At 45.4% G+C, this 21710-nt stretch overlaps 1 protein-coding gene across 2 annotated transcripts in view; it reads right to left on the reverse strand.

The window, feature by feature from the left end:
- Positions 1-20947, reverse strand: part of LOC143908590 (uncharacterized) — a 37127-nt gene extending 16180 nt beyond the window's left edge. Inside the window, exon 1 of one of the 2 annotated variants that reach the window (XM_077426294.1) lies at positions 19136-20947. In XM_077426294.1, the coding sequence (XP_077282420.1) occupies positions 19136-19638 (503 nt within the window). In that variant the 5' untranslated portion in view covers positions 19639-20947. The remainder of the gene's footprint in view (positions 1-19135) is intronic. The other variant, XM_077426295.1, reaches the window with a different exon arrangement.
- Positions 20948-21710: the final 763 nt, after the last annotated feature.

The following is a 21710-nucleotide window of genomic DNA, read 5'->3' on the forward strand; positions in this document are numbered from 1 at the left end:
AGAAAAGAAAAGAATAAAGGAAGAAGTCCGTTTCTCCGGACTTTGCGTCGTATATATTTCTGATGCGACAATCACAAAGTCCACCGCGACCCGGTTCGCACGCACGCCACGGCGCTATCGCGAGGCCTTTGCCGCTGCCGCTGATGCAACCGCTACCGCGAAGCGGAAATCGACCGAAATAAACACGCGTGCGTGTAAAACGTGCGCGCGCGCGCGCGCGCGCGATAAAAAGCCGCGCTGTAAGAGCAACGAGCGGAAGCACGGAGCCCCGAGCGCGCGCGCTATCATTTTTTTTGTTTTCTATAATATGGAGGTGCGGCGAGAAATCGGCTATTACGGAATGCGAAACGCATAAAATGGAACAATGTTATAAAATCAGTGTATGACTCTTATCTCTAACATTAACATTGTCCTCCGGACCGTCAGATTGAAACGGAACTTTCTCATTCCGGTCTGCGTATCCGATATTACATATATTATTTAATTTTAACGCTGTGAGGTATAATTAAAGCAAGAATAATCATCTGTTATATGTATCGCGTCTCAACATAAATAGGCCAATCATAAATAACTCTTTTTTTTTTTGTTTATTTCACACCTACGCCACACCTTTTTCTTTCGTGTTTTTTTTTTTATCCTGATAAAAAGAAAGCTCTTATACCGACGCGGCTAAAAATATCTCATCATTATCGACTCATTAAAGCGACTCGCTCAGCTCCAACTCATTTTGGCTTCGTTGTGTTCGGCGTATCTGGGAATTCCCACCGAGCGCGGAATCCGCGATAACGCATGATAGCTTCCGGTATCGATCGATAGCGCGCGGAATTATTAGCGCGGCCGTGTATACGCGCGCACGCAACAAGATAATAACCGCGAGTCGCGATACAAATCCACGACCTCGGCTGGCATTGACGGTGTGGCCGCGATAACGCGATCGCGATCGTGCCTGGATTCGCGTACGTTATGAAAAAAAAAAAAAAAGAAAGAAAGGAAGAAAAAATGTCCCGATAACAAAACGCCGACCTCGAAGATTAGGCCGCACGACTCCCGGTAACGTCGCCGGATATCGCGACGGTTTCCATTGGCGACCGTCGCTCGTTGGACCTCGATCGAAGGAACGAGACCTTGCCGCCGTATATAAATACGGCGTCGTTACTCCGATTTACGCTCGATCCTAATCAAGCCGAGCGCTTTTTAAATCGATCCTCGCGAGAGCCCGTATGTAATTAATAATAATAACTTTATCACAAGTTTATACGTTGCTACAAGGCTCAGAGAAAATAAAGATAAAAGAAATTAAATTGTAAAAATTTGATTAAGTAACTTCAATTAGGGATATTCGATAGACAAGATGTCCCATTTATGTCTTTCATGCATAAGAATTGTTAAACTAAAAATGATCGATTATTTAAAAGAGTGTATACATTCTAAATTGAATTCCTTCCATTTAAATTCCATTTCGAGGAAACGTCCCAATTAATCTTGAGAGTCTCGCCTTCGCGATCTCGAGACCACCTTCGTGGAACCCGACCGTCCCGATTTTGTTTTAACTGATTTTGCCCGAAAGAAAAAGTCGTCGCTCTACTTTTCGCGCGTGAAGAAAGCCGGCGTGCGATCCCAGAAATGGAACCGGGGCCGACGAAGGAGCGGAGATATACGTCTCGTCTCTAACGTCATCGACGAAGGCGCATGCAGTAGTAGAACACGGCGTTCTACTATACTTAAATCGAGAAGCGGGGGACGAGAGGCGACCGATGCGATGCCCGTGCCAGAGAACGTCGTCCCGCGTGCGTGCATGCGTCGGCGTCGCGCACCCGGGTTATTGCACCCTCGGTGCCATTCCTCGGGTGCCAAAAGCTCCGGTCCCCGGTCGACCGGAAAAAAAGCGTTCGAACGTACCTCGGCCTCGTGTTTCGTCTCCCGTCTCCCCTCTTCGTCCACCGCCTCCTTATCGCGCAGAGCCCCCGCGTCCGGAGCGATCTCTCGCTCGTTTATTTACCGGTGATGTATAAGGCGGTGGCTTAAACGAGACGAGGCGAGCCGAGAAGCTAAAGCTAAACGGCTGCCGACGAATGCCAGGCTAATTAACGCGAGGTCAAATCATATTTCGTCGAAATATCATCTCTGCCTATATATATTTGCAGGCTCGAAGCGAGGCATTCCATCGCGGAACTCAACGCCAATATCGCATCTCGATGGTTATTTCAAGTCGCGCGTCAAAGTCGCATCTTTTCTCAACAGATAAAGACGTTCTCTGAGATTTCTTTCTAAATAAAATCCAGTGTTAAATGGCGAATTTTACCATGCACAAATCCGAACGTCGTTAAAAGTGGGATATTATTGTCCGTTTGACGAACGATCGAGCGTTCTCGTTATACGCTTCTGCGTTCCGCAACCGACATGGGAAGATTTTATACGCTGCACGGGGTAACGCCTCGCTCTACCCACCCCTCGATCGCACTTGAGCAACGTGGTGCCCGACCACGTTGAAAATCCTTAAAGATGTATGTCCGTTCAGTCAAAATAAAGAGATCAAGCTGAAATTTACAGAGATTGTGCATGATATGTTCTAAAAACCTGTGTTAAATTTCAGATTGATTGTCTGACTCGTTTAAAAGATATTAATTTTTTAATTTTGTATGTGTTCTTATGGAGATTGACAGTTTATCAAACATATACATTCAGAATGTAAAGAAAAAATAGAAAACAAATCTCGAAAAAATTACGGTGTATAGAGGATACATTGGCACAGGTTCTCTATAAATTTCACGATGATTCACTGATTAGTTTCTAATGAGAAAAAAAAATAAAAACTGCAGCACTCTCGCAGATTTTGGCGTTTGACGCCGAAGACGCCTAAAGACGTGGCAACGTCGTTGTTTCATCGGTAACTAATATGGATATTTTTCGCCTTTTTTCGCCGGTTTCCGACATTTTAACTAGTAATATTTACAAATACGCTGTTAATAATCATAAAAACTTGTTAAAATCACTTAAATCAGTAACATTAATGTCCTTGTTATGATATTAAATAGTAGTAAGCCGTTAAAATATGCATACAACCGATATATATTGGATTTCTCAGATTACTGTACTTTAGGCTGGGAAGGTATAGGTAATACATCCTTAAGGAGGATCCACATTATCGGGCCAAACCGCGAGCCGAACTTCGCCGCGAACCGATCATGCGTCCACATTGTCGAGCCGAACTTTATCGGCTCGACAATAATATCGGTTCGCGGCGAAGTTCGGCTCGCGGTTTGGCTCGATAATGTGGACCCTCCTTTATTAGACCCAGCGCTGTCGTTTTCCCTCGACGCGGCGAGCGGCCACAACGATTCCCATTGCGAAACGCCCGCGCCGCGGCGATATACCGGCACGTAGAATCGAATCGATGTACCGATCGGCAAACGAGAGCCGTGGAGGGGCAGGGAAGGGAAGGGAAAAAGGCGATACTCCACGGCCTTGGCGAATATGCATCTTGCATCGCTCACGAGATCGTTCGGGAGATATCGACTCGGGCGTATCCGCGAAATGGGTGTAGCTCGATACCGGCGGTTGTTCCAACTCCCACTGCTGTTTCTCGATAAATTGAATGAATCCGATGCTGTAATTAAAAATGATCCTCTTGCGATAGCTTCGCGTTAATTTATTCAGCCTAGCGTCAATCATTTCTGCGTTAGGAGAATAAAAATATCACAAAAACTCGCGCGAATATCTAAAAAATAATCAAAAATAAGAAACAAGATATTTAACTCTCGACCGGCTTTGTCTAAAAAAAAAAGCAAGTTCGTCAGGATAAACGCTTGTAAAATTTTTTTCAAATAAATCTCTCGCATGCCTATATTTCTGCGTCCAGCATGAAATTACATTGGGCGTCGCTTGATTTCATCGACATTTCGACGAGATATGAAAAGACTGAATGACATGCGTCACCCGTCACGCGACTGCTTCAGAGTTAACAGAAAAAAAATCCAAAATAAAAGAATCAATAATCGGATTGATTTCGAAAGTAATGCTCGATAATTTCGGAATATCGACACTTAAAACTTATTATTGGCCGTCCGCTCGCTTCTCCTTTTGTATATGCTAGAGTTGTGGCGATATTGCAGTCCGTCAACGATTTTGCAAATGTTAAAAGCGCGCGTCGCTCGCACACTCGAAATCGGAAACGATGTGTGTCCATTATTAATGTTTAAAGCGATTGCGAAAATGACGAGCGTCGAATAATTCCCACGTCGGCATTTATACGAACGGCGCGTGCGGCTCGTGCCGCGCGAATAAATTTCGCGGCATCAGATTGTCACGAAGGAAGATTAACAGGGCCTAATCCACGTATTAATTTGTGCAATTGATCGCGTGATGATTTAGGGACAGCGCGATCATTTAATCGAACTGATCTCGAAATAATTACGTGAAAAAAACTGATAATTATACCTATATAGCGCTAGAATTGTAAAAAAATTCAGTTGAATGTAACTACACTTCAAATATTATATTATATTAAAAATTTAAGTATTATATTTAATATATTATAATAAATCTCTCTCTATAATACATTAAAATTAAATTAAATTATTATATATAATTATGAATTCTCTCTCTCAATTATCTTTAATACAATATTATTTAATTATATTAAATGTTATATTATTAGATCTCCGTTTAAATGTATATCATGTCTATATTTCGATCAAATATAAATAAGGATAGGGCACAGAGCCGCAACAAGGTAATCGCGTTAAATTATTTTTATTTTTAATAGATATTTTCCAACACTATTAAAAATAAAAATAATTTAACGCGAACACCTGTGCCCTATCGTTATTTACGTTTGATCAACCATAATCTCTCGTTGGACGGAATATAGTAATGAACATTCTTAATTATATCATAACAATTTATGTTTATCTTTTCTTAGTATTCCACGGTTGTGGGAACCGATGCTCTTCTTCGGGTAAACTTTCTTACCGCGGTTATCGTTAACGCCGTACATACACATGGCCGCTGGATTTTACAAAAATGATATCTTACGTGCGCCTAGCTCGAAAACGGAGTTTCACTTAGCCGACAGTTTGTCAACAACGCGTTATCTCCCCGTAATTCCTGAACTCGCTCGTCAACGACGCGCATACGAGTCGACAAAACGGCGAGCGAAACCGGTATAATTTCGCTGAGTACAGATTTCGATGGCACGTGAAAATTTCCCCCTTCCCTCCTCCCCGGTATCCCTCGAAATTCGCGCCCGGCGCGCGGAAGCCGAGGAACGCGAGCGAGCGCGATGCTCGTTACGCGGAGAGCGCGCGGTCGAGCGAGCTTAACGGGTTTTCGTTCAAGATCCCGATCCCCCGATCCGATCCGATCCGATGCGTGTCGCTGACCTTTACGCTCGGCGATAAAAAGGCAGCCGCCTCCTGCGTCGCGATAACGTTGCCCGTGTGCCCGTCATCGCGATATTTAGAATCGAAACTCGGGGGAGAAGAGCGAGGGATGAGATCCTCCGATACGAGCGTGCCGGTGAACGTAACGCGAATGTTTCGCGCAACATCGGGCGTCCGCCGCGCCGCCTCGTCGTCTCGCCTTTATTCGTAGCGGTACACTCCCGGCTTTTTGTATTAAATTAAACTAACGGACAAGCACACATACTCTTGACGTAGTCGCGAAAACGTGGAGCGGGAGAAATGACACGACGTTTCGTTTGGGAGTGTTTAGGACGTTCGATGACGGAATTAAGATATTTTTCAAGGTACGGCGATTCTAAATTGCAATAACGAGGTAATGCGACAGCGGGAGAAAGTGCGGTACAACCGTTGTCCGCGGATTACAATGAAGTGAGTAAATAATTCACCGCAGGCGTATAAGCGCGTGCTCTGTTTAGTCCCACGTATAACGCAAAGGATTAAAGGATTTCGTAAAGACGTTGCTCAAAGAGAAAGAGTAGAACGATTCGGATCTTTCAGGCACTTCCTTCAAACATCTTTTATACGTATAACATCGATGCGGTTTTGAAAAATAAAAGACGTAGCGGGATATCGTGACGGCGTTCTAAATGTGTAATTAACGACTTTCGAATTCTGAAGCTCATCTAATTAATAAACGTGACGCGGCGCAAAGCTCACTGGCGACGGAAATGTCGCGCATGGATAAGTTCGCGACACGTATTTTCTCCCAAATTGTGGCAATTTTTTATTCTTTCAGGGACTCTGACAGAAGTAAAAATTAGTTTGGGGAGTTGTAAAAAGTTGTGAATTAATAGGAGTATAAACATTCTGTTACGTATGTCCATTAACTACATTTATAACGATATCTTAGTATATAAAACAAGATTTTACGGTGCACATTAACATCATTGTGCCCATTTCAATTCTGTTACGCAATTCAGACTTTTATTAATTTACAACTTTTTATAACTCCCCAAATTTTTACTCCTGCGTCGGAATCCTGTAACCCCTTAAAATAAGACCGAATCCAAGTTCTCTCGCTGATGCGACGCACATCAGCTATATCAGCTGCGCGCGAATGGAGTTTATAAATGCGTGCCGCCGCCGGCGCCGGCGGCGCGCCGCCGAGACGGGCGAGACGCGAAAAGCGATCTTACTCGCGAAATGCGACACGTGAGATTTTCATGCGCGGTAAAAAACGTATCTCTCTGCGAGACAAGGAGCGCCTCGGGAAAATCTATTCTTGGTATAAACGCCAGGAAAGTCAATAACCCGCGGCTTTCGGCAAGTGCCGTACGTCTAGATATTTGCGCTCTGTACGCGATCACGCGTTTATATCAGCGTCAAACAAATGAACGTGCATTTTCCTCCTTATTGAATCGATAGAGAGAGAGAGAGAGAGAGAGAGAGAGAGAGAGAGAGAGAGAGAGAGAGAGAGAGAGAGAGAGAGAGAGATAGAGAGCGAGAGATCGAGAGAGAGAGATCGAGCGAGCTAGAGAGATAGAGAGAGAGAGAGGAGATCGCGCGCTATCTCCGCGCTCTCCGCACTATCTCTCGCTCTATCGCTCTAGTCTCCTCTCTATCTCGAGATAGAGATATAGCTACCGAGTGGTTAAAATATTTGGCGAAGTGAACCTTTCTCGAAGTGAGACGAGCGTAAATAAGCGCGTGGTAGGCGCGATAGGGCCGGAGAACCCTCCTGTTATATAGCGGGCGTTTATACTATAAATATTATCGTTCTGCTTCTCTCTGTCGCTATCGTTCACGCCCGCTTCCTCGGAGAGAGGTCAGGCGCGGGCGCGGAATATATTCGTGCGAACGGAACAAACACGTTTGTAATCGCGAGACGCTTTGTCCCGTTTGCTCAACGCTTTTATGCCGCGCTCATTTCGCCAGTATATCGGAGTGTAATGTTACAGATAAATCTCGGCTTCCTTATGACACGCACGGATGCTTTATGCGGAACGTATATTCGACTTCAACGAACTCGATCTTTCCTTGGCGACAATTTCGTCGCGATATGCCGGTTTTCAGCGTTAAATATCTCGACGTGGCTGTCAAAAAGTTCAATCTCAAATTAAACATTCTATCAAAATAACACCTATTGTAATTAAACGAAGGGATGTGATTTTGTTTAACGAGATATTGATATTTGAAATATTTAAGTTAAATAATTGATGTTTTTTAACGGTTTTAGCACTAGTCCAGTCAAAATACGGAAAAAAAGGAGGGTAGTACCTAGAAAAAATTGCAACACAAGGTTTTATTACGTCATTGTGTTCAGAAAAATATACTGAACAACATATTCAACGTCCGCCATTTTCCGCTATCCCTAAGTATGTTTTTTATTAACAATTTATAAACAAATTCGTTTTTCTCCACAAATACGATGAATTTTGAAATTTTTGTAGAGATCAAAGTTGTAGAACAGACAAATATCTACAAAAAATGTTCTTATGAGTTTTTCGAAATATCTCATATTATTTGAGATATTTGCAACAAGAGCTACTAGGCTACGCGCGGAGCGGAGCGGAGAGTTCTAACAAGCACCGGCAGTCTCTATCGATCGCTGCTAGTTTTCTAAGTTCTACAAGGAACTTGAATTGGTTCTCGATACTAGTATATGTTGTTGAGTATATTTTTTTGAACAAAACCTTGTGTTGCAATTTTTTCTAGGTCTAATCGTATTTTGACTGGACTACACGTTCTTTTTTTGTACTCGCTGTACTCGAAATAAAGCAATTACTCAAGCGTTTATTTCGGATTTGTCTCGCTCGCTATATTCCAGGTCAATTTACACAACCTTCATTAGCCGGGGGTATTTTCAGGCGCTTAGCCTTAAATAATTCGAAGTCCATTTTGGATAAATTAGACTTGCGTTTAAATACATTTTAAGTTCGCTCGCTTTAAGTAAATTATATACCAGAGCTTACTTCCCCCCCCCCCCCAAGTTTACGACAGTAAAAGTAATTTTCCGCTTCCTCATGTGACGGAATATTTTTAATCTTTCCTAACTTTTCTTATATATAAAATTACCGGACGCGCAGTTTCATTCCGGCGAGGCTGCTCTTTTTTAATAACATTTTTTTCACACTTGCCGTACTTAAACTAATCCGATTATTTAGCCCGCGCTTTGCAGAGAGAAGCAGAAAATAGACGTAGAAAGTGCGGATTAAAAATAGAAGCCTTATTAGGGTTTATAAATAACTCCACGATGTTTTAATGCGGTCGTACTCTTCTGCACGGCAGTAGTATAATAATAAATCGATCGCCGAAAGTATACTTGTGCAACTTTACGTTTCACGATATGAATACTTAGCGGTAATTTCGTAGAACGATCTTGAGAATAATAAACGATCATTTAAATAATTACGATAAGAAAAGCTATAAATAAATGTGCTCGTTCTGAAAATTCGTGTCATTTTCTTCAAATCAAAAGTGCTTATACGCCTCTCTGTATTTATAATTTCAGCATCGAAAGTCCTCGAGGGAATTCCAATGCTCCTTTACAGAAAAAAAAAAAGAAATTAAGCGTTATAGGCCGCGCCTCTCGACGATCGATAAGGCTATGCAGCAGCAGCAGTTCGCGTGCAACGTCGCAAACAGATAGATGATTTCTTCAAGGATAGATTAACACGTGTAGCGATTGGATATGATGCGAGGGAAACCATTATTGCTCAAACGCGACTTAAATGCGAATCAAAGAAACGTTTACTTCTATCTTCTTCTCGGAAAAATCTTCAAGATTTAGTTGAATTGAAAAGAAATGTCGGAGCGCGGCACGTAAAACGTCTTCCACTGTGTTCTTTAAGAACTTCGTAAATATCTATAATGAGTATAAGGTACAAATAATTTATAATAATTTATGACGCTGTATAGTCTCTTCTACGTATTTCTTTTCCAATATGTTTTACACAAATTGAAATATTATGAGCGCGCGTGCATTTATGCCGAGATTTGCATTATCGCGTATATAAACGTCCTCGAAAATCTTATAATACTTTTTCGTATTGACATGCGCTTTAATTCGTGTTGCTATAAATATTTCCGCGCAATCGATAGAAGGACACGCTTCTATCTAAAAATAAAGATAACCCGTGCTTTGCCGAGAAGGCTCGTGCGAATAAGAAAATGCTTCTGGACCACCGTCGCGCGGATGTAGGACGCCCGATACCACCTTGAAATCGTACGACGATACTGTGCTCCTCGCTTCCCACAAGGACCGAATTAACTCCCCGTTGCGTTTCGCCTCTGCGGATTCGGGCGGCGCGCGCGCGCGAGACAATTCGCGAAAGAGACGGCAGAGCACAGCTGCGATTTTTTTTTTTTTTTTTTTTTTTTTATCACCGCGACCAGGGACATCAAGAGAGCGCGAGAGGCGGGGAGGATCGACCTTCTCCGCGTTCCTCATGCGCGAAATATCGCGCACCGGTCTCGCCACCGCCGCCGCCGCCGTCGCCCGCGTCGTCGTCGTCGTCGCACTGGTCGCACATGGCGTGTAAACAATACTAGCCCACGCCTATGTGTGGGCTACGTAAATTAAGTTCTTGCGCTGGAACATGTGCGGACAATGCAAAATCGATTTTGACAACGCTCGCGATAGCCGGGCCCTCTTTCCCGCACCCGTGTTTTCGACGCGAGGCTCTCGCGCCCAGAGAGAGAGGCGAGCTACGCTGAAATTATTTTTCAACGCTAAATATTTGCCGGAGATAAATGTTCGCAACTTGGATTTCGGGCCGTTTTACATTTCTCGGATGTTTTACATGCCGGAGATCCCACGGAGAGAGAGAGAGAGAGAGGGATATTCTATCGATACTCGGGTAGGTCGCAGGTGCTGGACGCTTCGCAGGGACAGCCTCGCGACGAACGGCCTACGGATTCTCTCCGTTCTTCGCGAACACCAGGTAATTAATTATGCAAGCGAAAAACTAATACAAGCGCTTATGCGCGACAAAGAAATTCGACCGCCATCGCGGTAAAAATCGCCTAATGACTCACGGGGACAATATTTATCCTTCGACAAATATATATACGACTACTCTCTTTGCTAAGTCACGTAATAAGTTTCGTAGTGCTTATTCGTTGGCGAGTAGTTTATCACCCGGTCAATAGGCGCGATGCACCCGTTTGTAAACAGCTATTTACAGGTACTGGGGAGCGGGTATTTTGGGTATCACGCACGTGGGTCTCGATTGTCTTGGCTATTAGCCGGGTATATACTCGTCAGGTACAGCGATCGTCCGTTCTGAGAGCTCTAAAGCGCTCAACTAATCGACAGAGTATTCATATAAAATGATTCAACAAAGACCAGAAATAAGGAGAAAAGAAATATGAATAGAAGAATAGCAACCAACTTTCAATTGTAAATATGGAGTGTTTGAAGATTCCTGCCACTTTTTCGTGCCAAAATGTCTGGTTTTAATCAATTGTTTTTTTTTTACTTTATAAAAACAGATAGAACTCGATTCTGTGCACAATTAATACTAAAATACTAAAAAATACAAGAAAAATACAGGTAGCAAGCTGTAAACAAAGCGGAGAGCGATTATTTGTATTTTTCTTCTCTTCCATATCTAAAGGTAAAAACTCTCTTCGAACTCAACGTCCACTAGAATGTAAAAATTTATGTCCACGGTGAAAGGGATAAAGCCGCATTAAGAAATTGCATTCCTCCCTTTTCTCTCGCAACGGATTATTCTCTCGCTTTTCTAGCTCGTTATTATATTATCTCGTTTTATTTTGCCCACAATTGACTCAGAGACGCAGCTTCTTGCGTAATGACAAAATATCGCGTCGTCGGGGCTTACGCAGGCCTCCCTCCGCGCGAAAAGACGCTCGTGTAAGCGCAACGCGTAGACACAATACGTAGAAAAAAAAAGAACCACGTAGACGTAATTTCATAGTCTTATGGCATAATCGTGCCACGCGTCGTCGTGCTCGGCTCGCATGATTACCGCGCGAGTGCATGCGCAACTCCGCGATACCTTGGTCAGCTGAATTATCACGAGTAGTAACGCAAATAATGCAACATGCGTGTGAAGCAACGAAGAAAAAAATTTGTTGAGAAAAAAATCGAAGCACACGGTCCCATTAAAGGCGTATAAAAAAAGAAAAATAACAGAAAGTATATGTATTTGTTTCGCCAATAATTAATAAACGAGAAAGACTCTATTTTTATATTCGACAACGTTTGGCTAATGTCGTGACAATTCGACCATTGGTTTTGGTCAAAGTATCAAAGATTAAAAATTAAATCAATTTAGAAACGACCAAAACCCACGATCGAAAAAGTCTTGACGATTAATCTGACCAAAACCAATGGTCGAATTATTGTCACGTTAGCCGAACGTCGTCGAATATAAAAATAGAAAATAAAAATAGTCAATAAGCAATCGGAATGTGGAATGCAATTTTTAGTCGGTCACCCCATATAAAATTCCAGCCGCGCCACGTATGCTTAAATTTTCAAAAGTAATAAATTTTCTATTTACTTCTTTGAAACGAGAATTTGTTGTGTAATTCAATCGACCGTGCTATTTTTGATTTACAAAATCACAACTGAATAATTAGTATTTTATTAAATACAACATATTCTATACAATATTCTACGAATGCGCGGTATCGACCTTTCGTTGACCAAAGTATTCACAATGCAATATTCTTTGCGCTTCGAGTCGTCGCGAATTATCAATTCCTAATATCAACGATAAGCAAAGATATAACGTTCCCTCCTCGAGAGGCAGATATAATTTGCAATTTAAAAGCGGCTTAATTTTTATATAGTCCGACGTGCTGCCGTTTTCCGAGCCTGTTTTGTCTCGCGTGGCGCGATTTTCGTGTGGCGCGCGCTGCCACGCGAAGGAAGTAACGTGGCTTTTTAAACCCACACCGCAAACCGCCGAGGGGAGGCAATTCCGCTCCATCGATTATCCTTGTTTTCTCGAATTGGCGACCGGCCACAACTGATTCACTCGCCCGGCGCGTTCACTCGCCTCGCCTCACCTCGCGACTTTCCACCACGGATTGTCCCGGGGCCCCGCGAGCAAGCACGACCGATAAACATGTTTTCGCTCGCCGCGATCGCGAAAAATAACAGCGAACGAACGAACTTATATAGGCTCATTTCTCCGACACGTCAGTCGTTCTCCGTTCGAATTTTCGCAGAAGTCGGCGATAAAAGCGGCACGTTTTAACGCCTTTCCGCGATTTCCCGGAATTTCTTCTCGCGCCGTCGCAAAATTATTCATTCTAGCGTAATAATAGCATGACGTAGCACTTGAGTGAGGATCATTGAGAATTTTGGAAGAGAAGAGTCTCTTCTTTTCACTCAAAATTGATTCTAACAAATTTTTCCAATCGCAAGTAAAATTGTGTTAATATTAATTCTATATATATTTGGCTTTAATAATTTAAATAAATATCAAATAATAATTTATTGCATAGCGTATACTAATTACCGCGCCTGGTTCTTATTGCCAGATTTATTAATGTTATTTGATTTTATTCAAGAGAGCCTCTATATATTTTTACTTATTGTTAATTGACTATATCGTAATTATTATTAAACAATAAACGGCGGGTCTCCGAGAAGAGAAACTATCTTTCTCTCTTACGACACCCCCCCAGAGGCCAAAGAATTCACTCTTTAATATGGATACGGTGTGCCTCGATCGCGAAACAAAAAAAAAGAAAAAAGTCGTCGCTAATTGTTGTCCTTCTGCCATAAACGGCGAGAGCGGCGCTTAAAGTCCGCTCCTTCTACGCGCACACGCGATGACTAACAGAAATCCCACAATGACACATTCGCACTTGACGGTGACGCAGCGAGCGGCGTATCGCGTGGATCATCGCGCTGTGAATTTTACAGAAGTTCTCGTTTTACAAAAAAAAAATAGAGAGAAAAAAAACGGATTATTATTATCCGTCAAGCGCGAGAAAACGAGCGTAAGATCGGCCTGCAGTGTCTCGATCCGCGTCCCTCTATACCGACAGCTCGAAACAATTCGCGGAGATCTCGCTTGTCTCTCGCCGAGGTAGAGGTGTACAAAAGATGGCCGTAGATACGGCGGCGGTTAATTAATATGCGAGATCACGAGGTAAGGAGGACAGTTCGCAGGGCAAAGACGAAACGCTAACGTAACCGACTATCGCAAGACACACACACTTGCGTCACGTTATTTCGTGACGCAACGTGCCGCACGAGGCACCGAATGTCACACAATCGCGTTGACAATGTCGCGTTTTTACCGAAGGCTATACTACCGCGGCAGTCGCGGATTATCGTGGCAGGTGTCGGCGTTAAAACTAATTAACGTTGCCCCCGAAAGTGAATTCGCGTAGCGAAATAAATCTGGAAAAACGACGAGATGAAGGATTCTGGCGGGTCGCGAGGCTGATCGACCGAACAACCATCGCTCGCCGATCCGCGGCTAGCATTACCGGCACACGCGTTTCAAAGGAGATAAAAGGCTGGAAAACACGGTTCTTAAAACGAGCAACGTACAAACGTTGCTTTATCGCGGAAATATGCTTCCGAGATCTCCTGGGTTTCCTTTATTCGTCTGTTTAGACATTTCTCTTTGTACGCGCGACGCGGAAACATGTTTACAGTTTGAGGAGAGACGGATGAACTATCACACGACGACCGCGCGTGTACGTTGAGCTTTGGCTATATGAATCACAAATCTCGAAGAGACTGGAGTTAAGGGTTAACAGAAATTCAAATTCGCTCATTTTCCCAAGCGTTGTTGCCTAATACGCGTCCGGTTTGCGTTCTACGGTGTATTTCTTCATCTCATCTCTCGGCGATCTCTTTTTACCGTCATTGAACGAGAGAGGGAAAAACGCGAGCTGGAAATTTATAAAACGAGCAATCAGCCTCTATAAATAATTCTCGCATTCGTTCGCGCTATTTTCACTTGGTTAATGGAAATATCACAGGATGTAACGGATAGCACGTTACCCCGTTGATATTTCCGTTCTTTCCAGTAACCTTCTGATTTTATCAATCTTTCATAATGATGATGCAACGCAAAAGGCTGCAAAGTAAGGCATTAGGAAGTACATAAACATCACTTTTTCTCAAGCTTGCGAGTTTAGATTAGTTAGGAGGGTAAAAATATCAAAGGGGCAGGAAATATTGTGCCTCTTTCGCATTTCCGTTCGACTGATAATCAACTCGCACTTTACGTAACAATAAAGATCAATAAAGTATAATGATATATCTTCGCGAATCATTCGCGTCGCCAAAATTGCTCTGTTAATTCTACTCGATGCCGCATCGGGCGTTCTCCACTCGGTTTTCACGTACTCCCAAAACGAGAACGTGAATGAATCCTCTAGTGTCCATTTCCACCAATGTGGATTAATTTTGATCGCGGTTTAACTTGCTTTTCATCTTTTTCTAGTTCTTAAAATTAGAGAAAGATAAAAGGTGTGAGTTGAACCAAGATCACACAGTTAATCTGCGTCGGTAGAAACGGACACAAGTCCCAAAAGGTCTTTCTTTAACAGCGTACATTCGTGTTTATCGAAAGTATTTTCTCGACGGCAGAGACGTGTCGTACTCCCGCTATGATACCTATACTGCCCATGGCAACTGACACGCGTACAGCTGTTCGTATCGCGAGGACACGCACGCACGCACGCACACGTGCGTCGCGTTGTTCGGAGGAGGAAAAAGATCCGGCGTGCTACCTGCGCCTGAAACTGCCCCGGCAGGCACAAAGAAACGAGCGGCGGCGAATATAGTAGTGGCTCTCGGGAGAGCCGGGCCAAGGAACACTGCGGCGAAGAGAAGCGAAGAAAGAAGAGAGAGAGAGAGAGAAAGAGAGAGAGGGATCAACGACGGACGAGAGATCTCGAGGGAATTACGCGTGGCGGACCTGATCGAGGCACCGTAAGAAAACGAGGCAGAAGAAAAAATATATCGAGGACCGAAAGTAAGCAAGCGAGAAAGAAAGAAAGAAGCGGATATCGACAATATGTTGCGCGGGGAATTACGTATATGTATATAATACATGTGATAAAAAAATTACATATCAAATACAATAAAATCATATACATTAAATATTATGTAATTCTTTTTTCTTTGTATTTTTTTCTTTCCCCTTTTCTTTCTTCATCACTTTGCGTGATACTTCAACGTCATAATTTATAACGCGTTAACGTTATTAATGTTGACAAAAAATTGCGTCGAGTCGGAAAAAAAAAATACTACGCGCGTGGATTAGAAAAAATTCTTGAATATAACAAAAATTCGTCTAAAAACCGAAACCTATGAGAGAGAGTTTGCATTGTCGGTGGGAGAGTTTCGCGGAGCAATTAAAGAACAGAAGAGAAAAAAAACTGACTGGAGAAGCTTCTTTCTTTTTATCATCCTTGACCGCCTACTTTGCACAAACGTGCTTTTTACAACTTTTATAAAAATACCGTCGCTTTATCTATCTTATTACTTTACGTCGATATCCTCGCGTTTGCTGTTATCATTACGATTGTATTTTCTCCCCTCCTACAATTTCTGTTTAGTCACACGCACATTCTGGCGGGTCTTACCCCGAATAATAAAATAGATTCCTTTCTCCATCTTGCCTTCTCTCGCCGTCTCTTTCGTGTGTTTCGATCTCTTTCTTTCTCTCCCCCCTCTCTCTCTCTCTCTCTCTCTTTCTCGCTGCCTACCGCCGCAGATGGCTGTCACTGTTCCACTTTAAGGGAGCGCGATTTCCCGAGATATCCTCTACCTACTATACTACTACACACCACCTCCTCCCGTCTCTCCCCCACCGTTTCTTTCTCGACTGCTCACCGCGGTATGCCAACCTTCCACTCCACCATATTTCTCTCGTGTACTCGCACGAAGCAGCGGCGGCAGGAGGTGGCGTGGTGGAGGTGGATGGATCCGCGCTGCGGCCCCCATACGGACGCCTACGAGAGCATACGTATGCGTACAGGCGGTTTCAGGAGGATAGGTCGATACTTCGGGGGCAGCAACGCTGCCGCGGGGTTATCGGTATACTCGAAGCGAAACCGGGGGAGGACGGACCTCTCCCTTGGTCGGAATTTCCGGCTTAATCTTATTTAAGTCGGCAAAACGTCATCACTCTTCCGGAGATTTTAAATAGCATCGCCGCAATCTCGAAGTGAAGTGCATGTATATGAAATGTGTTGGCAGAAGGTATGGTGGAAGATGTGGCTTGCATTTTAAGTCTGTTTCATTTTCGCACGCTTATCTCCTTTCATCGACTAGATTATCGTGGCAAACGTATCGGTATGCCATACGCACATACGCGCGTAAATACTTAATAAATATATACGCGGCGATTTTTACGCGCGTTGAATATTATAAAACATCTGCAGTGACAAAAGATCGAGAAGAATAAGATATCTGCGTTGGGAAACTCGAGAAACTCCGCGACTGATAAGATAAACAGAATGGCGACGTTGTGCTATTGCGAAAAAAAAAAAAAATGTTCGAGGAGCTCGCGTGTCCAATTTCGAATAATCTTCTACAATCGCGCATCACGATTTGATAATAAGGGCCAAGAGGCATCTCAAATTTAACGCTTTAGCATTCCGAGCTCATAGCGTTTCGAGCGATAATAATGAACGAATAAATTCGCAATTTTTACATTAAAACAGTAAACTGAGAAAACGATGAGATCTCGTCTTTTTCGTGTCTCGTCTGATTGTGAATTCCTCGAAGCAAAATGTCACTTCGTCTCGGAATATAATAATATCCAAGGATACCTAAGGAAAATATCTATACCTAAGAATTAAGATAATAAAGTTGTCCTTTTTTTTTTTTTAAATCTTATGCGACGAATCGAAACACACCGAGCGGTTTTTACATACAAATAATCCTAAAAGTGTGGCCTAAAATAACACACGACGCTCTTCGTTGCCTTTATCTCTTTCCGAAGCAATCGACTGCGGCGCGTCTGGGACACCCGGTATACCGTGCACACCGGGTGTATATGCACTTCGTTCCCCCTCCCCCCCTCTCTCTCTCTCTCTTTTCTTCCTCTTCCACCTTCTCTTCTCAGCGTCCAAAAGTGCACAGGCACGAAGGACGAGTCTGCAGCACACGTTCGTTCTCTACCCGGGTCTCTATTCTGCCTTCCCTCCCTCCCTCTCATCCCCCTCTCCCTCTTTCGCTTCTTTCTTTACGGAGCCGGAGCATGGGGCGAGGTCCGATTCGTACGCGCGTCGCGCTCGTGGGAAAAATATAGAAGCGACAAGCGACGCACCGCGTCGTCCCCGCCGGGCCTTCTGGGCGTCGCGGCGACGGATCTCTCCTTCGCCTCCACCTTCGGTGACGTTCCTCCTCCGGATATATGATCGCCGCCCGCCCGGGAAGGGCGACCGCGCTCACGAAAAACGTACGTCGTCGGCGACGTGTGACGCGCGACGTCGCCGGATATCACGAACGTTTCAGCTGACCGACGATAATTCCTCGTGATTCATCCCGCGCCTTTGCGTTTCCTTTGCGCCCGCCCGGCCTGTGGTGCCGTCCTCTCTGCCTCGGTTCATCGAGTTACACGCGGGTTTCTCGTCTCGTCTCGTCTCGTCTCGTTTCGTTTCCACGCGCGGAGAACGTGGACGAAGTCGCGTCATCGAGAGACGCGGGTGTTATTTCGCCCGATTGCGAGGGAGAAAAAAAAAGGAGAAAAGAAAAGTATATGTGAAGCATTATGCAAACGGCGATGAAACAAGTGTACGCGTATTGTATTGCGTCGTCCTATAAATAATGCGGTACAAAAGGGAGCTCGATTTATTCTTCAGAACCGAAAAAGACCCTTGTCGCCCGGGGAACTGAAAATTTAACATCGAAATGGGAAAAAAAAAGTTGTAGATAATAATGGGTAGTACATTTCGAAACCGGTAAGTAAATTTAGAATGAAAATTGAACTGTAAAAGTTTAATGTGAAAGTTAAAAGACCGTGTTGTTCATTTATTTATGGGATGGGATCCGATGCGTAAATCGTGTGACTTTTTTACCTCCACGTAGTGCGACTTTGCGTCAAGTACTTTTTTCCGCGTAACGTTGAATCTTGTGTGCCACGTTTCCCCAGTACTTTTCCTGCGCGAGCTTCTCCTCCGGTCGTCACTCAGTGCGATCGTTGCCGACAAATTGTCCCGATTTAGGAGCGGGGAGCGTAAAAGGACACAGTTTAAAGCCTCAGAGGTGCGATCGAGATCTCCGATCTATTCTCCCCATCGCGACTTTCTCTTCGAGTACCTTCTCGGACGAACTTTTGCCCTTTTTTTTTTTTTATTTCGCCTAGCTGAAAGCCCAAGAGCTTCATCGCGATGAGAGATACGATAAAACAGCGCGGTGAAGCAAGCCGTGTGAGAAAAAGGGCCGCGAGATCTTCAATCACACGCTTTTGTCAGTCGAATGTTAGTTAAATCAATCAATAAATCAATCTTTATTAACTTATTGGCCGAGAAATGTGTCCGCGCGAAGGATCCGCGATTCCGGATCCCCGCGGGGTTGCGTTCTTCGTCGCGACGGGCGAGTATCGCCCCCTCCCCCGACCCTCGTCCCCGCCTCTGCCTCAACCCGAAAGAGAAACTCTCGAAGGAAATCGCCGAAAAATCGCGTCGACGGAATCCCCGACGAACGGGGGGGGGGGGGGAAAGGGGAAGAGGGAGGGGCCGAGGGGAGAAGAGAATAAGAAAACCTGCACTCTCACCTTTCGCGATGCAGCAGGCAGATGCGCTCCTTGGCGACCTTCAGCTTCTTGGAGATGATCTTCTTGAGATTCTCCACGGTGTCGTTGCGGTCCACCGCGAGCTCGAACTGGCCGCCGGTGGTCGGCGTGATGCACACGGTGATCTCGTCCCGGTCGGCGGCCGCGGCCACGCAGCCACACCCCGGCTGCGGGGCCGGCGGCAGCTGCGGCTGCGGCTGCGGCTGCGGCTGCGGCTGCGGCGGCGGCGGCGGCGGCGGGCAGGAGGTAGTAACAGCGTCAACGGCGGCGCGGGGTTCCGGGGACGCGGCCCTTATCGAGCCCCGGTTATCGCGGCACTCGACGGCGGCGTCGCCCGTGGTAGGGGCGGCGGGGGCGGCACTCGCGTCGTCATCGTCGATCGTCCGCATCTTCGAGGCGGCGGCGGCTGCGGCGGCGTCGTCCGCGCTCTCGCTTCCCATCGCCGCTACGTCCGACGTTCGCGGCGGGCCCGCGGTGTCGTCCATCCTGCCACGGTGCCGAGGGGGGGGGAGGAGGAGGGAACCGCTGCTAAACCCGTCGATCGAGCGACACTGCACGCGCGCGCGAGGACGGTAACGAGGAAAAAGAACTTTCGACCCGCGCGCACGCACGAGGACGAGGAACGTCGGTCGGCCGCGCTCCGCGCTCGCGATCGCGACTACGCTCTTTCCGCCGCTACGCGCTCGCGTGTACGTCTGCCGTCTCCCCCTCCTCCTCTTCTTTCTCCTTCTTCCGCTCCTTCTCTCTCCTCGCCCCGCTCGCCCGCCGTCGACCGCTTCTTCTTCTTCTACTTCTTCTTCACCTTCCTCCCCCTCGCCCCGCTCGAGGGACCTCGCGCTCTTCTACGTGCCCGTCGTCGTTACCGCCGTCTATATGCATGCACCTGCACCTGTACTCCTCCCGGCGCGTCCCGCGTCCCGCGTCTCGCCGCCTGCCGCCTCCGCCACACAGGCACACACTGCTCTTCGCCGTCTTCCTCCCTTCCGCGCACAGCAGAGCGTCGGGCCGTCGGGCGAGCGAAGGCTGCCGGCACGGGCACCCCGAGGAGAGCGGCCGCGCGACGGTGGGAGGGGCGGGAACGAGGGGGGAGCTACGCTACGCGCGAGAGAGAGAGAGAGAGGAAAGCGGAATTCGTGGCGTTTGGCACGAGTGGCGTGCACGAGGAGATCCGGCACGGTGGCCGCCGACGACGACGACGACGACGGCGACGAACGCGATCGATAGCGACGCGCGATAAAGTATATTTTCCTCGGAGGCCTCGCTTAGCCTCGACAGAGAACACTGCTCGCCGCTTAGTTCCTCCTCCTCCTCCTCCTCCTGCGCTTCCCGCTCCACCTTCTCGACGGCACTGTGCGACACACACGTATGTGCATACATACAACGCGACGAGTCTCCTCCCCCCTCGCCGCTTTCTCTCTGTCTCTCTCTGGCTTAGCGGCTGACTTCGGCGGCGTTCCTTCCCCTTTCTTTCTTCCTTTCTCTCCGTCTGGCGCTTCTCCTACCTCGAGACCCGGTCCGTCTCCCTTTTTATCTCGTATGGGTGTGCGTTTATCACGCTGGCTTTCTCACGCGCTCGCGCACTCCACGTATATATATATATATATATATGTATATTTCACGACACGCACGTATACGGACGCACCCACGACGAGGAGACCCACCCTCGAGCGCTCGAATCCTGCGACCTGCGACCAGCAACCGAACGAAAACCGGAGTCGCCCCGGAGCTTCTGCTATAGATTCCCAGACCCCGGCGGTCGCCGTTCCCCGTTCCGCGAACGACGAAGAACGAAGAACGAATGCGCGGCGCGGTCGAAGTCGGCGCGAGGCGAGCCGAGCCGGGCCGAGCCGAGCCGACGCGAGTCGAGTCGCGCCGAGCGGCGATCGCCGCGATTTATCCGAATCAATTTTGTCCGGCCACTTTGATCGAACTCCATTAACTTATAAATTGACTTGTAAATTAACTTATGCTTACCATATTTCGTTAACGCGGATAGAATTATTAATTTTTTATTGCTTGATATGTGATAAAAAAGATTGGATCACAGAGATAACGAATTTATGTGTGGTATAGTTAAAATTTTTATTAATTTAATTTAATTTAATTTTTTTTCGCTATTGTGTTAATTTATCTTAAAGCTGTTAGTTGCTGTTAAGCATTAATTTATTAATTACAGCAAGAACAGCGTCTTGAATGTTTTTCTAAAACGATTGTGCGTTTATTTTCCGTTTTAAAAAATTAATTTAAAAGTTTATAATATGATATTTTGCAGCACACATTTTTCTTATAAAACGATTTATATCTATATTTATAATAATTTATTTATATCAATATACATATGTGTGTGTGTGTGTGTGTGTGTGTGTGTGTGTGTGTGTGTGTGTGTGTGTGTGTGTTTACATGTTTTTTTTAAAGCTGTTTTGGTAAAAATTAAATTAAACGGTCTATTTAATTTTTTTATAATGTGCGTATGCTTCTTAAATTCTTATTTCTAGATTTCAGCACCAAAAAATTATCGAGTTATAATGTCCGCACTTTTGGAAAATAAATTTGAAAC

This window comes from Temnothorax americanus, unplaced genomic scaffold (assembly GCF_048541705.1).
Source record: "Temnothorax americanus isolate GAGA-0224 unplaced genomic scaffold, ASM4854170v1 Scaffold11, whole genome shotgun sequence".
NCBI lineage: Eukaryota > Metazoa > Arthropoda > Insecta > Hymenoptera > Formicidae > Temnothorax > Temnothorax americanus.